General features: G+C 40.2%; 2 protein-coding genes across 2 annotated transcripts; one reads left to right on the top strand and one right to left on the bottom strand.

The window, feature by feature from the left end:
* Positions 1 to 1,334: 1,334 nt before the first annotated feature.
* On the bottom strand, positions 1,335 to 4,470 carry anapc16 (anaphase promoting complex subunit 16). The gene is made up of 4 exons (XM_030775206.1): positions 4,433 to 4,470; positions 3,689 to 3,836; positions 2,606 to 2,680; positions 1,335 to 1,869 (listed from the first exon to the last, which is right to left on the bottom strand). The coding sequence occupies exons 2-4, from the start codon at positions 3,828 to 3,830 to the stop codon at positions 1,760 to 1,762; spliced, it is 327 nt and encodes a 108-aa protein (XP_030631066.1). The 5' UTR covers positions 3,831 to 3,836; positions 4,433 to 4,470; the 3' UTR covers positions 1,335 to 1,759.
* Positions 4,471 to 4,541: 71 nt separating this feature from the next.
* Positions 4,542 to 12,562, top strand: ascc1 (activating signal cointegrator 1 complex subunit 1). The gene is made up of 10 exons (XM_030774535.1): positions 4,542 to 4,572; positions 4,914 to 5,045; positions 5,227 to 5,326; positions 6,050 to 6,147; positions 7,919 to 8,097; positions 8,487 to 8,620; positions 9,138 to 9,257; positions 9,679 to 9,803; positions 11,097 to 11,170; positions 12,436 to 12,562. The coding sequence occupies exons 2-10, from the start codon at positions 4,928 to 4,930 to the stop codon at positions 12,550 to 12,552; spliced, it is 1,065 nt and encodes a 354-aa protein (XP_030630395.1). The 5' UTR covers positions 4,542 to 4,572; positions 4,914 to 4,927; the 3' UTR covers positions 12,553 to 12,562.
* Positions 12,563 to 16,065: the final 3,503 nt, after the last annotated feature.

Here is a 16,065-nt window from a genome sequence, read left to right as displayed (position 1 = left end):
AAAATAAAAAAATAAAGTTTTGCATGTGTGTAGAAAGAGGCTACAATGACGTCATTGAAAAGGGAGGCACTAGGACCCAGGAGTGTACATTTCTTGCTGGTGACGCCCTCACATTAAGGACTATCTAAACAATCATATAAAGGCCAGAACAGTACATTCTGTTCATGAATGCAAACTTCCTGTGTTTTCTTCCTTCAGATGTAAAAGTTTTACTGACTGTATGGGACTGGATGACCGGTACAATTGCAAATTTTCAACTAGGTAACCGCGCCTACAAGAATGTAAACAAGTGTCTGCCAACTCCTTGTCTGCTAGTATGGAAGAAATATCACTGCACATCATTGTTCTCTGTTTTGCTAACCAAGAGAACAATTTTTGCACAGACCTTTACTTCCACTGAAGAAACCCCATTTTAACAGATTGCTTGTCTCACATTCAAAACCAAACACAAGGCAACTCTCCTCCAGTCTCTGATAAAGTAAAATTTTTGTGATAACCAACAAAGGGGGGAAAAATCCACAGGAGAAAACCAAACTGAAAAGCCAGTGATGGTTTTTTAAGGACACGGCTGCCCTGTGTTGACTTCAGCATGCTACTACATACAGACTGGGACAGGGAACTAGGGAGTTATTTTCTAACACAACCCCCCCCTCCTTTCTCACCCTCTCTTTGTCCGCCTTGTGTTTTAGCAGCCGGAGAGGGCTGCGTAGAGGGGAAACAGTGGTTTACCACCCTCTGAGTTGGAGGAAGACAGAGAGAAAGACACAAGCCACAGTTACTAAAATTAATGAGTGACAAAACAGACATGTGCAGAAACAATGCATTTGTGCAGATCATGTGGAGGCAGACTCCCCCCATTCTTGCACGGCTACCCCTCCCCTCCTCCTCTGCCTTTTCTTCTTTATTGCCCTTGACTGTGGTTGAGGCAGAAGAAACATAACAGACAGAGGACAAAGAGGCTTATGCTATTGTTAATGGGGACTCTTTACCTCTGTTTTTTTTTTTTTTGTCATGCAGTTTAACTGATTAATACGCGTCATCTGTTTCTGTTATGCAAAACAAAACAAAAAAATTGCTGTCCTGCAGGCTACATATGAAAATTACAACTACATTTCCAATATGTGTGTTGTTAAGATACATGGATTGTATGTTTAAGGATTATTCGTATGGAAAAAAATATTGAGGGTAACTATGACAGTAAATACACCAGCAATTTCATGACAATTTGACATAAAAAAAAAAAAAAAAGAAAATTCAAAGTGGAAAAAGATCAGATAGCTTTGACCTTTAGTGTATCTAGAAAAACCCCACACAGAACCATGCTACTGAAGTAAAAATAACTTTTATTCACATGGGAACGCTTTGAAATGAAACAGTTAAAAATTGAAGAGGGATGTTTTTTTTAAAAGGTATGAGAGAACTGCTATGAAAATGTAAATGAAGTTTGACCCAGTGCTTTAAAAATATTTACGGATCAGAATTCAGTCAGACATCAAAAATATTCACTCATGACATGATGTTTCTTTTGATAACTACCACATCACACATTTAAATTCACAAACACCTTTAAGAGATAAACAAAAATAACTCTGTTGTGTTTCCACCAAAAATCATTCGAACTGGCAGTTATCTGGTTCAAAGGAAAATTTAACACCCCTCCAAAGAACAAAAAAATGTTCTTTGCTCTTCAAATGTATCTTGTGAAGACTGCGTGAGTGAATACTTGGCAAAGACAGCAGTGGAGTGCCAGCAGGTTTATTTAAGATGTTGTAAATCCCAGGAGCTGTTCGATGGGTTTATACCGCCACTCATCTGCTTCCAGCTCCTCTACCAGGCTGGCCAACTTCTCCATTCGAGAGACCTGCTGATCTATAAAACACACACGAAAACAAAGCCTAAGATGGAAAGTCAGAGTTATGTTTTATCCCAGCCAATTACAACAACTATATTTAAAAACCTAACACTGCATTCCCAACAGAAACTTTCTCCCTTTTACCAATGGTATATTGGCAGAAAGTGGAGGATCTGCTCCAGGTCTTTTCTTGGCTTACTGAGCCATTAAACAGTATCTCAGTGAAGGGAATTAGGGGGAGTATGGATCACTGTATCTTAGTGCATATTAATATCTATATATACACACAAGTGCTACATTTTGTTGGAGACAACTGATGCTTATAAACTAACAGGTGAACTGGAGTGGTGACTGACCTCACGAGAGAGGGAGAATGCATGCAATAATAAGAATAGCCCACTATATAGTTTTACTACAGTACAGGGAATTGGTCTCTCCAAACTGGACAGAACACAACACACACACACAAAAAATCTAAATAATTCACCTTTGCCCACCTAGTGTTCATTAACCCAAACTTTGTTCTGACTGACACTGAATGGGAGGGAAAGAGTCATTGGAAGGCTTGTGAGAAGAGAGGATGTGATTTTTCCAGAATGGGGTCCAACTAAGTTTTGTATGGAGGAGACTGGTTGCAGGACGCGTGATTTTCAAGAAAAGGAAGAGACATCACTGCTTCATAAAAAAAAGGTGAAAAACCTGGGATTTACTGAAATAAGAGATCACTAGTGAGAGCATGCCCGTCAGACTTACCATGTTTAACCTGTTTAAGTGTCGATGCCACTTGATAGCTGAACACAGACTCACATAGAAATCTATCGGAGCCATCTGAAAAGCAATTTTATACCACTGTAAATAAATCTGCAGTGTGCACAGAGCATGAAATGAAGGAAATGAATCCGTACCCCACTGACAGCTTGTACAGACAGTTTTCCTGACAGGCTCACCACTAAAGTGTAAATATTAAATATGCTATTACATATGCTACATGTAAATACTAGCCTTTACTATGTACTGAGGGGGAAATACTGAGAAGAGTAGATTTGTGTGCAGTGAACTAAAGAGTTTCCAAAACAACTTGCTTATGCAATAACCCCCACCCCCCAACCCATCTCCACAGTTCCCATCATGCAAACTGATGCCAGAATCTGACGTTGCAGCACAGGCAGTCTGGAGCTACATCACAAACACACAAATTTAGCACAATGGCACAAAGGCCTTGGAAACCCAATGGGCCACACCAATTTTTCTCTTTGGCCTTTGTTTACAAGCCCATCCAATGCCCACATTTTTTTTTTTTTGTCTGTATGCAGACCCAGCTAAACGTATTAACTGGAGCGTGTGGGACCAGTGCTGGGGCCAGTGTCCAGTTGGGAACTGAATGAAAACTAATAGGGTGTCCTTTCGTGTACTATGGTGTTAGGTTGACTGAACTGGCCCAGGCTGTGGGCCCAGAAGCACGTCTTCCTACACTCAAATGTCCCAGAAATGGACTTTTAAACATCAGGTCGCATAAACAGGACAGATAAACAAAAGGACCAAAGCTATTGGTCAAGCTCTTGGCCGGGATTTTTTTCCCATAACAGCCTTTTATGTAACAAGGCTGGACAAAAGCCTGGAAATGCCATTTTTAAATTGAGTACCAGCTTCCTCAGTTTCTGCGCTCTGGTTATTGAGTAATAATACATGAGTTTGTTACTGTAGGGTGTGAGATGACTTGAATGAACTAAAACGCCATCACAGCCACCCACACACACCCCATCCTGATTTGGATGTCTATGAGGCAGGCACACAATAGTGCTTAGACGTTTCCCATAGAGATTAAATATAACCAACCTTCCATCATCTCTCCGGCTCCTTTGGGATAGGTGTAGAGAACTTTCCGAGGAGGGATAAGTTCAGAGGCACTGAACCCAGACCCTGTGACTGAACTTCCACTGACCCCCCCAGCAGAGGAGGAGGAGGAAGAGGCCGCCATTACCTCCTGCCAAAAAAGCACAAACAATTTCACTGAACTACACGACAAACGACTTTAACGCAAACTAGCTAACCATATTTTTTTTTTTTTGGTGTAAACGTGTATTCTCACTTATGCATGTCATGCTGCAAAACAGTCCCCGGTGGTGACACTTTGAGGCATTTACTGATTTCTGCTGAAATGGACGGAAGCTCCAAAACTGTATACAACTGTTTTTAAATATGACGACATTTCTTGTCACAGCCTTAACGTTAGCTTACTCTTACACGTGCACCAAAGCAACAATATTATTTGAGCAAGAACACAGCGAGCCATTTCTTTGACTGATCTGTCAAAAAGCATTAACGACAGCCACCTTTACTCCTTGGAAGGTGTAAATTATGTTAGTGTTGGACATTAACGATGTCCAACTACGGCTTGCTAGCCCAACTATCTAATCGGCAGAAATTAGTGTTTAGTTACGTAATTTGCTTGCACTCGTCTTAACTCTCTCTCTTGCAACACTAATTCATACAATGATTCATATCTTCTCCTCAGAGATAATAGCACATTTTCGGGTTAAATACATCTAAGACAAATAAAAACCATTTCAGTTGATTTACCTTTTTTGTGAGTTGCTGCTCCTTTTTCGTCCACAGTCTGTTCCATGTAGTTAGATTACTGCCCCCTAACGATGTGGAGGTCAAATATTGAGCATATCCTGTCTGAGTTGGGAAATGACCACTGTTCACGTACCCAGAAGGTAGTTGAACGTTTGATCGTAGATGGTTGTGTGCGATGTTAAGATCTGTGTTATTGCAAACGAGATATTGTTGTAACTTTAACTGATGACAGGGTGTCCATCTATCTCTCTGCGTTTATTTAAGCATCAAGTTCTGTGAGTAAAGTTAGCCACACGGCTAGCTAACTTGAAATATTTGGCTACCCAAATGTGTGAATGAGTAGTTGACATAACTTGCTACATAGATGTTTTAAGCCAAGCAGAGCAATATAACGTATATAACTTCTAGTGGTAACTTCTACTAATTGATGTCAAATAAATTCAGCTGTTATGGTTACTGTAATGTTCAGTCACATTCACAGGTAAACGTCACGCTATGGAAATTTTACGACCCACACTTATCAATATAAATGGAAGGATTTACAGAAAAAACGCTATTAAGGAGGAATATTACGAAGAGGAAGAGGAGGACGATTTTTCTTATTCAGGACCAGGTACAATAGCCACAGACTCTCCTGTTATTGATCCCAGCATGTACTGATATTGTGTCCCGAGTTGGTGACCAATAGGCCGTAACGGATGGACTTCTAATACCAAGCCAATAAGTATAATATGTTTGTTTGAACCTTAACTACTGACTTTAATAGCTTGCGGTTCAATCTTTATCGTTGACAGCCAGTGCCCACTTTGAAGATGAACCGTGTGATGCCCACAAAATTGAACAAACAGAGAAGGGCTTCCGATGTGCCATTGACGTTCCCAGTGTTCTTTACAAGTCAGTACACACACACACACACACCCTCTTTATTTATTTATTTTGTTTCCTCCACTAAGCTGTATTTCCACTGCAGTGACTGTGTTTTTTTTTTTAGGAGAAAACACATAGTGATTCATCCACTGTTGAGATGCATAGATGATTTGATTAGCGTTGGAATAGTCTTAGTTTTTATTTAATTGTACTATTAGAAGTGTGACTTGTAGTTGATTTACACATGTCTCACTGGAGATGTCCTAGATTTTTATAGTCAGGTTTGGAGGTCAATGCCAAATCCATGTGATGACCAACTCCAATATGGTATTATAGAAAACAATTTATTGTACAAAAATTGTTTATGGGACATATACATTGATTTAAATATTAAGCAATCTTTAAAAACAAGTTTTGACACGACTTCAAATTGTGAGGATTTTTGTTAATGTCAGTAATTTGCCTACATTTTAGATTTCAAATTAGTCATTCAATAACATTCAAAATAGTCAGGTTGTTTCAAGTGTTCACACCTTGCATAGTGGAATTACAGTGAATTTAATGGAATCCAGTAGATCAATGTCTTCTAATTCTAGTTCAATTCCAGCTCCATTTCATCAGTAATTTTTACAATTTCAGTTTCTGTTCTTCAAGTGGTTTAATTGACGCACTATTTACATGATCTGTTGATCTAAAGAGAATGAGGGTTGTTTTCTGTTCTGTTGATCTATATGATCTGCCCATCCACAGATACATCATTGGAAAGAAGGGTGAGACACGGAAACGTCTAGAATCAGAAACCAAGACCTCAATCAACATCCCAAAGCAAGGAGTGGAGGGACAAATTGGTGAGTTTGTGCTTTGATGATGTTGCTGTTTTTTTTTTTGTTTTTTTTTTGTTCAACCCACAATCAGGCTGCACAATACATATTACTGTGTCTCCTTGATATGTAATCCTTACACTAACTACACAGGCCAATTCATTAACTCACAAATATCCAACATGTATCCACAACACACTCACACATAGTGGCTGTCTTTATGGACAGGGAGTCATGTCTATGGATGATAAGAATGAGTGAGAAAGAAACAGGGTCGTGTAATGTCGTCATTTGAGTTTCTCAAGAGCAGCGCTTGCTATTATATTACAATACCGACAAACATAAACACAGAATGGTAAATAATGAACAGTGCTGGTCACAGTGTGTCAGGCGACTGCCAAAGACCTGGACACAAGTGCAGAGATACGAGGTATTTATCACAGCAGACCGAGTGGATACAATTGGGAGAAGACAGGCAGCAACACAGTTCTTTCCAGAGAACAGGCAAAAGACAAAACTTGGGGTAGCAAACAAAACCTGGATACAAACGGTATAATGACAAGAAGATATTAACAGCTCAACAATTACGCAACCAAGGAACCGCTCAGCATACATTCATGCCAAATGTAGACTTCACAATGTGCTGGTAAAACAGAGGAGATTATATAGAGGTGAATGAGTGCACAGGGGTGAGAACAGGTGAGGGAGATGATGAGCGAGCGGACCAGTGATAGTAAACCGGCGACGCAGATCATTGAGTGGCTGAAACCGGCGAGGAAGGAGACGAGGTCGTTACACAGTAGTGTAACCATATGTTCATTTGGTGGAAGATCTATGTCAGTGTGAAGGTTACAGGTAGTCATTGGATATTTACACTCATGGTCTCAGTTTTATTGTTATAGAGACATGGTCTTAATCACTGTGTGGTCTGGAGATTCTGACACACAGACACAGCCTCTAGTGCGGTAGTGGTTATTATGTTATATTATTAATAACAAGCAACAACTATAGGCTTTGTCTGGAACACAGATGAAAAATCATTGAATTTAACCAATAAAGCCATTGTAACATATCAGAAATAATGTGAGGACAACTTGTGGCGTTGTGAAAGATCAGAGATGACTCCCGATGAAGACTTTGAGAGACGAGTGTCATGTGTCACACCCAAGGGAACAGCAAACCTCAGCATACCCAGCAAAGCCAGACTCCCCAAAGCCTACAGGAGTGGCAGAACATGGAGCTTCAGCAAAACAAAAACAAAACAAAACAAAAAAACAGCTGCCAAGCCTACATGAAGGAGTTGTTAGCACAGCATTGATTTGTTATGATATGTGGTTGTAATAAAAGACATTGAAAAATCCCTACCTCAAAATGTTCTCTGAACTACGCACACTGTTGGTCTGATCTTAATCTTTAATCTGCATAATCTGTGTTTGTCATTTCAGTCTGAGGACAGAATTATTCTTTCCTGTACACCTTGTTCCTGACGCTCATATTACATATCTTGTGTAACTACCTGTTTGTGTTCTGCAAATATGCTGTGTATGATGTCTTTCTATGTTCTGAAACTGTGTGTGAGTGTGCGTGCATGCTCGTGTAATCTCTTTTTGTGTTCTGAAACTGTTTGTGTGTGTGTTCTCTTTATGTGTTCTGAAACCATGCGTTTGTGTGTGTTTGTACGTGTAAGTGAAATATCTTTTTGTGTTCTGAAACCATGCGTTTGTGTGTGTTTGTACGTGTAAGTGAAATATCTTTTTGTGTTCTGAAACCATGCGTTTGTGTGTGTTTGCCTGTGCAGTAATCACAGGAGCTCAGAGGTCTGCAGTGGTGTCAGCTGTGACTCGTGTGGAGGTACTGATGGAAAGTTTTCGCAGGAAACAGCCTTTCACCCACTTCCTGTCTTTTTCCCTCAACCACCCTCATGTTCAGGAGGGTTTCCTCAGGTTTAAAGAGGAAGTGTTGGAGCAATGTGCTCAGGTAACCCAAATTAGTCACTTCTCAATCAGTTCCACTCCAAAGTGCTCTAAGAGTATGTAAAGGCACTTAAACACAAATATTTACACTGAATATATCACTGTCTGATGTGCTAAAGCTGCCGTCTGTTCCAGGAGAATTTCTAAATGTATATTGTGACTTTATTTGTCAGTTATTCTGCTGTTAGTATTTATCTGCCTAAAAATAAATTTAGTGTTGAGGATTGTTGCCCAACTCTTCTTTCGATTCATCAACTTCTGTCAGCTAAAACTGTATTGTATTGTGATCGGCAACAAAATGTAAAGCTACATTTTAATTCCAGTGGTCAGTCTATGTTTCTGGGTGCGATGAATTTGCTAAATTTGCATTTTGCCGTTCCTCCCTGTATGTAGGACCATGGAGTGGACCCCAGTATCTTCCAGAACCCGGCCAAACTGCATCTGACCGTGGGTACCATGGCTCTGCTGAACGAGCAGGAGGTGACGCGGGCGAGCGAGGTGCTCCAGCAGTGTCAGGACTTCATCAGGTGGGTGGGGAAGCCCCTGGTTGTCATGGATACAGGAAGCGCACAGAGCATTTCTCCAGCTGCTCAGTGAAGGCAGGATCTATTCAGGACTGCAGCTCTGTGTCGGCCAATGGGTTATAAACAGTCAGATAGGTCATCTTAACAGTATTCAATCAGCTGTACTTTTTAACGTCTGTTGGATGCATGCTAAAAACCTTGGTTTATTTATTTGCTTTTCCAGTTTTTAATACTTTGCCTTTTACTGTAAATCTCAGTTTCTATCATCAAAATAGAAAACTTATTGTATCGGTTGTAATTGTTTGACAGCAAACCCCTTTTAAAATTTCAGAGTTTTATGCTGTGAGGTTCTAATCCTTGGTACTTGTTAGTTTTTGGTAGTGTTCTTATGGGAAAACTTTACCCCCAGTGCTACACGAACAGATAATCAGCTTGTTCAGTATGTTTCCTGAGCGATCTCTGTTTGGTATTGAAAGGCTGGTGTATTCTCTGAGATGGTCATTAGACTCTGTTTGTGCAGGGAGATAACTGGAGGGAAGCCGATTCCTGTGGAAGTTTCTGGAATCGAATATATGAACGATGATCCCTCCATGGTGGATGTTCTCTACGCTAAAGTCCACGTCCAAGACGGTTCGGACAAGTAAGCATCTCCTCGTTTGGTCAGCTGCTGCTCACGTTATGATTGGCCTGCACAGAGACCCTCGCGTCAGAACTTTCTTCTCTGGTTTAGCTAAAAACATACACACAAGCAGAAACACAAATACAAAAACACACACACCTGCAGAAAAACACACACATTCACTCACATTTAATCCTACTTCTCAGAAAACTGCAGCGCACACAGTGTCCAAATACTTTCTTGGAAAAAAAAGGGTGGGGTGTCCACAGGCTGTTTTTGCCATAAGAACGTTTGGTGCTGTTAACTTTGCCAAGCTGTTCCCTGTTTGCACTGTGCCATATGCTCTTTCCTTTTGTGGAGCTAAAACCCTTGATCAGTGGGAGGCCTGGTAAAAGTGAGGCTTGTGTGTTTGTGTGTGTGTGTGTGTGTGTGTGCTGTGCAGGCTCCAGGCGATCGCAGACAGACTGGTGGAAACCTTCGTGTCCTCAGGGCTGATGGTTAGAGAGTGGGACAGAGTGAAGCTTCACGGGACAGTTATGAACACACTGTTCAGGAAAGACCCCTCAGGTACAGCCAGGACCAGGATCTGCATAAAACATCCACTTCACACAACCTCAGTGTGATACAGTGTGTGTGTGTTTGTGAGAATTCAAAAACACCAAAAAACTAATTAAAGGACCCATACAGCAATTTAAAGAAAATGGAAGTCTTTATAAGATTTATGATGGGTTATATTATAACTATACATTTTAATTTTTAAATTATAAATATTTTTTGATTTTTATGAAAATGCTGCAGGATTTATTCATAATGATTCCCAGTGATTAACATGTTCGTTTTAATGAGGCAAAACACGTTAATGAAATCTGGGTACATAAAATCTAGATGCTATGTATCCTGCACTTTGAATCCTTGTCAAAAACATGATTTTCTGTGAACATTTAAAAGACATAAAATGTTTGAGGCAAATCCGAAGTCATCATGCGATTGCTATGTGAAGTATTTCCAGATGTTTGTTCCATGGCATCAAATTGAGGTTTCTAATACATGTCTAAGACCCTAATCTTGTTCGCAGAGTATCCCAACAGAGAGACAAAATTCCAACTGATTTGATTTTGGGGTGAGAATACAAGCAGTCACTACAGAATGAGCAAATAAACCTCTTAGTATTCAGCAGCTTTAAATCTAATATTGTCACTGAGTTAGCCAACATTGACGAATGACCTGTATTTTCTACATCACTGATGACAACAACAACAACAGCGACAGGAGGGCCAAGGACAGCTCTGCAGAGTCCATAGCCGTGCTCTTTTGGCCGGCTCAGTGTTTGTAAGACTAGTCATGGTGTTTTTCCAGCTGCCGTAACAATAGAGTCATTCATTCAGGGCCCAGTGGACGAAGTCCAGCATTCGTTCTTTCAACAAGACTATTTTACTGCCTGTGTGTAGAATACACATGACACAAAGCAGAAAGAAGATGTGGTATGAAGCCTGTTTACTCATGGGGTGGGCGTGGCCTGTTCTGACGGGACAGTTGTTTACCTGAAGACCAACCACGGGTTTTGTTGGGACTGAGGGGTGGTTGTTTTTTGTTTGTTTTGTTTTGTGCTGTTGCCACTCTGGTGTTGTCCTGTAAGTGTTTGGAATTACAGTGGAGTTTAAGAAATACACCAGTTTCCCTTAAAGGGCAAATGCCTTCTTTGAATCTTACAGGACATCAACATGTTTGTGCCATAGTTTAATTCAATTTTATCATGAAATTTGTTATGCTCTCTCTCTCTCTCTCTCTCTCTCTCACTGACTGTAGAGTGCATGTGTGTTAGTTTCTGTCCTCTTACACTGACCTGTATCTGTTTTTCAGCGGAGGAAAAGGGAGGCCTTGACAGACAGAATATGAAAGACCGTGAAGCCTTTGATGCAAGAAATATCCTACAGGTTAATGTTTATCTTTACTCTACAAGTAAATCTGTCTATCTATCTACCTATCTATCTATCTATCTATCTATCTATCTATCTATTGATTGTCCAATTGAAATTTTGCTTTCAAAAGTAAGTGTCTTCATTGGACACTTTTTTCAATGCTCCAAATGGAAAACAGGTGACTTAGAGTGACTTTGAAGCCTTGCTAGTTTGTGTCTCTGGGTGTGCTTTATACAATATACACTCATTTGGGCATACAGTCAGTGCTGTCCACTGAATGATGCTACAGTCAGTTACCAAATATCAGTTCACTCCAGATGCCTCAGAACGTATTAAAATTGATTCACAATAACTAGGATTATCCTGTGAATAAAGCAACACATCATCAGTGAATGGTTCTGTCTGCAGAAAATCATGCAGAGAGTCATGTGAAACCCTCAGGTCAAAATCCTACCTCATACAGCAGGAAAGCTCATTATGTGACAGCTGCCTCCTGGTGGCTGAATTAAGAATTACAAGTTGTTTTGAACGGAGCCAAGCATGGTGCAATGCACTGGAATTCTCCCTATGTATTAACCATACCATATGAGTGCTTAGTCATTTTTGAAAATGCGCTGTTTCCCTGGATGAGTATCAACACTCAATTTTCAAACGGCTGTTATTTTTGTAAATTAGAGAAAATACAAACATTTATTCATTCATGTCCTTATCATTTTGGATGGCTCAGATCAGTGAAAATCTTCTCCAGGTGCAGATCAGGCACACACACACATGCATGCACTCAGTAACACCTCACCCTGTGAAGTGTGCATGTATTAAAGAGGTGATAAGACTGTTGTGATACTGTTCAAACTAATGCCTGTTTATTTACGGAGAGTGTCACTTGTGATGGCTCAGATGCCGGTTTCCATAGTAACGGCATGCATAGTGCAGGCAGCCCTAAGCTTTTGTTTATATGACTGTATATGAATGAAGACAATATGTGTCATATGCTGCCATTTCAATGTGCAGTCTGCATACTCCACCATGATGAACCCATATCTGTGGCGTTGATTATTATAAATCAGTGTCTCTCAGCCTAGTGAGGGAATAGATTGGTTTACGCAGACAGCACTATGTAACAGTCAAACAATGTATCATTCTATGTTATTACATATATTAATCTTAAACATGATTTTGCTGCCTTAAGAGGAGGTTAAATGACTTAACGGTGTGCTGTGCATTGCACTGAAGTTATTTTGTTTAATGATGTGTGTATTTCTTTTAATATTTCTCCACAGAACTTTGGCTCCTTTCACTTTGGGTCGTTTGAGCTGAACAGTGTGCAGATATCTCAGAGGTTCTCCACTGACTCCACTGGTTATTACTCCTCTGCTGGACAGCTTGCCTTCTCTTGACAGACTCACAGAGACAGAGAAACACACACACACACACACACACTTCAGTTAATAAACAGACATTAATATGAAAACTCTGCTGGACTGGTGGCTGATGTTGTGTGTTGTCACACACTATGTGTTGTCACATAATGAGGGAGACTTTCAGTTTCTCTTGGTTTTTGATGATACTTCTCAGTGACTATTTATTGTTTTGTTAAAACGGTTTGTGTCCTCGTCACTGCAGTTATTTGTCTTGAGTTTGTTTTTGTTTTGTTTTGTTTTTTTGGTTTGTTAGACAACAGTGTCAGACTTCATATTCACTTAGGACTTATGTGAACTGAAGGATCATCTGTTTATAAAATGATTATTAAATTGGAACGAAATCCAGCTAAGGTATCCAAATATTTATGCTAAGTGCTTGTATGATTTATAAATAACAGACTCACTTCATTCCTCTGAGTTGAAACTCAGCAGGCACTAGCTCTGGACCCATACGTGCCAAGCATCTCAGACTAAGAGTAATGATCTAGGGTCAGCTCTCGAACACTTCATATAAGTCTTTGTGTTTACATCATGAAAGGCAAACACTGATTCTAGATCAGCCTTAAGAGAATTTGACACCACTACAAAACACCACTGATATTTGAGTAATCCAGAGGCAAAAGCAGAGCTTTACCCTCACCACTGATGTTTAAAGGCCCTGATTGTGCATAACAATTGCACACAGTAAACAATACACAGTTCACAGTATAGCCACAAACCTACACCCTTCACCTATCACCCATCACCCATAGAGCTGAACTGACATGAGTCAGGTAATTGCTAGCACTGACCAAGAGAGGGCGCTGTACAACATGAGAAAGAGGATATGCATAGGATCTGAGTAGAGACAATTTCAGTTCATCACAGTTCATCAAGTCTGCACTACAGACCGTCCCCAGTTTTGCACTGTTCAGATTAGGGATCATCACAAAGTAACTTCTGAGCAAACACTTCTCAGACAGGAGTGTCAGACAGCTTAAGGGGCGTGGGGGGGGGGGGCATCAGAAATCTCTATATGCTTTCAAAGGAGACTCTGTAAGGACTACAGGAACATCTCATTTTTAATCCTCAGGTTTAAAGTTAATCCTCAGGTATACTGAGTCTGTGTGTGTGTGTGTGTGTGTGTGTGTGTGTCTCAATCAGCCCTGCTGTTTGGTGAAGCAGGCCCGGTGAGTCATGCATTATATATGAGTGGTTGACATAATGCTTCATTTTACAGAAATCAAATGAAAATACATACTGAAATTTATTTTCAGTTGCACACATTCAATTGGCATTCATGAGTTTTGTGGTAACTTCATTTTCATGAAAAATGTGCTTTTTTTTGTTAACCTTAAACATGCAAAATGTCTCATGGTGTGACTGTACCAGGCATGAGTCAGGACATATAAACATCATTTAAATAAATAGATAATTATGCCTGAAAACTGCATTAAAAGGACTTTAGCATTATTTTGCAGGTTTCTACTTTCCTTAGCAATGCTCATTGATATCACTGAATTTATAAGGAATGATCACAGTTTATAATTTGTAATCAAAATCTTGTCCTGCAGTGTGACACAAAATATCTGTTTCATAAAAGAGCAATTTCATGGACACCCCAGGGGTCATTTTCATCAGACCATCTCCGTGAATTCTGTCAGACATCTGAAATGGATGAAAAGGTCAAACGGTGAGTCTTAATTCTCCTTTTAATCCTTAGAGAATGGAGAAAGTAAATGAACTGTTCATGTTACAGTGCGAAACAATCTGTGAAGCTAGTGGTTTTTTGACTTAAACATGTCATAAGTTCGCAAAGAACTTTGCACTCAAGTCGTTTTGAATACATTTAGTGTTTCCTTGGTTTATTAACAGACGGAGATGAAAGGTGTGGAGTAGGAGGTGAAAGGTTCTGTCTGAGATCTGCAGGCTGTGGTTGGGGAGGCTTTACCCTGGGTATGAAAGCTCTACAGTGTTCATGTGTAATGTAGATAGAGTCACTGAGCGCTGCCTATCATACAGAAAAAGAAAAGAGTGGAATTAGAGAGCATTTTTTTATGTCTTTCTTTGGTAGTAAATGCTGTGAGCACCACCCCCAAATCTGAAATGTTATCAATATTAAAAGGCTTAAGGGCTTATTAACGCTTTTCATAACAGTCAGATTTGAAGGGTTCTCTGCACACAGTGAAATTACTGTAGTGAAAACTAATGTTTACGGTACGGGACTCAGTTGACTAGAGCAGCAAGCATACAGACTTAAAGAGCTTTTCAGATGATGTGCAGAAGCAGATAGCACAAGAAGTTTAAAATAGACAGACAAGCACTGAAAATTTTAATTTGGTTAATTCTATGAGACTGTCAGCCTGTGACTGAATTTGCAGGCTTGAGGAATGGCAAAGATATGTTTGTATGTGTGTGTGTGTGTGTGTGTGTGTGTTTGTTCATTAAGAAGCTGTGACAGCTCTTTCAGCAAAGTTTTCCCATAATCCAGAATTAGTGCAATGGGATAGCACACACACACACACACTCACACTTCCCCCCCCCACACACACACAAACACTCACATTCCCCCACACACTTGGCATTCAGGGGGAGAAGGGACTGTGTTTGTGGCAACAAGTCACGCTGATTTGTCCCGCAGTGCACTCTCTGTCTGACACACACACACAGACCAGTACATCTTGTTGGTGGTGTGATTTCTCTTCTCTCCAGTCTAATCAACATAAGAGATTGAACAGGCCTATGCTAAGGACAGTGGAGCATGGTCCTGCGGCCTTTTGGCATTGATTGGGGCTGAATCTATGCTAAGTGTGTTTGCCTCCAGCCATTTAAGGACTGTGCTGAGGACCTAATCAGCTACAGCCTGTCTCCCACGAGGGCCCTTGTTAATACAGACACAACCCCACCCCCACATACACACACACGAAAAAGAAAAACATCACACACAGGTAGCTGTCAATACTTCAAAATAAATACACAAACATAGTCACTCAGTGTAACAAGTTGACAAGACTTTCTAATTCACAACAAAATGCATGTTTACAGTGAACATGTATGAATATTCATATATAGTCATAATCAGTAGGTGATTTGTTATTTTTTAACAGGGGGGATAGCCCAGTGGTCACTGACACTACTCTATAGAGTATGCAAAGGGATGGCAGGTCAACAAGGGCGATGCACTTCGGTCATTCTTCTAACGGGGGATGGCATCCCCCCTCTCATCCCCCTACAAATCACCTACTGGTCATAGTTCTGAACTAACTAACCCATGACGCATTACGTCAATAATATAAATACCAAGAAATATTTTTCATAGCTGGAATGACGGAACAGGCTGAGTGTTTATTCCTCCAGTACTAAAGAAATTTAGCCCCGAAGCCTTTAATCCATTACTTACATAGAGAGACTATCTGCTCTACGTTTCAGCTTCATTTGCATGCTACAGCCTTTGGGTCAGAAGTAGGAAAGCAATTTACTTATTTGAAGCCAGTCAAGCTTCAAGTCATT

The sequence above is a fragment of the Chanos chanos genome, chromosome 5 (genome assembly GCF_902362185.1).
Source record: "Chanos chanos chromosome 5, fChaCha1.1, whole genome shotgun sequence".
NCBI lineage: Eukaryota > Metazoa > Chordata > Actinopteri > Gonorynchiformes > Chanidae > Chanos > Chanos chanos.
This window is presented reverse-complemented; position numbering and strand designations above follow the sequence as displayed.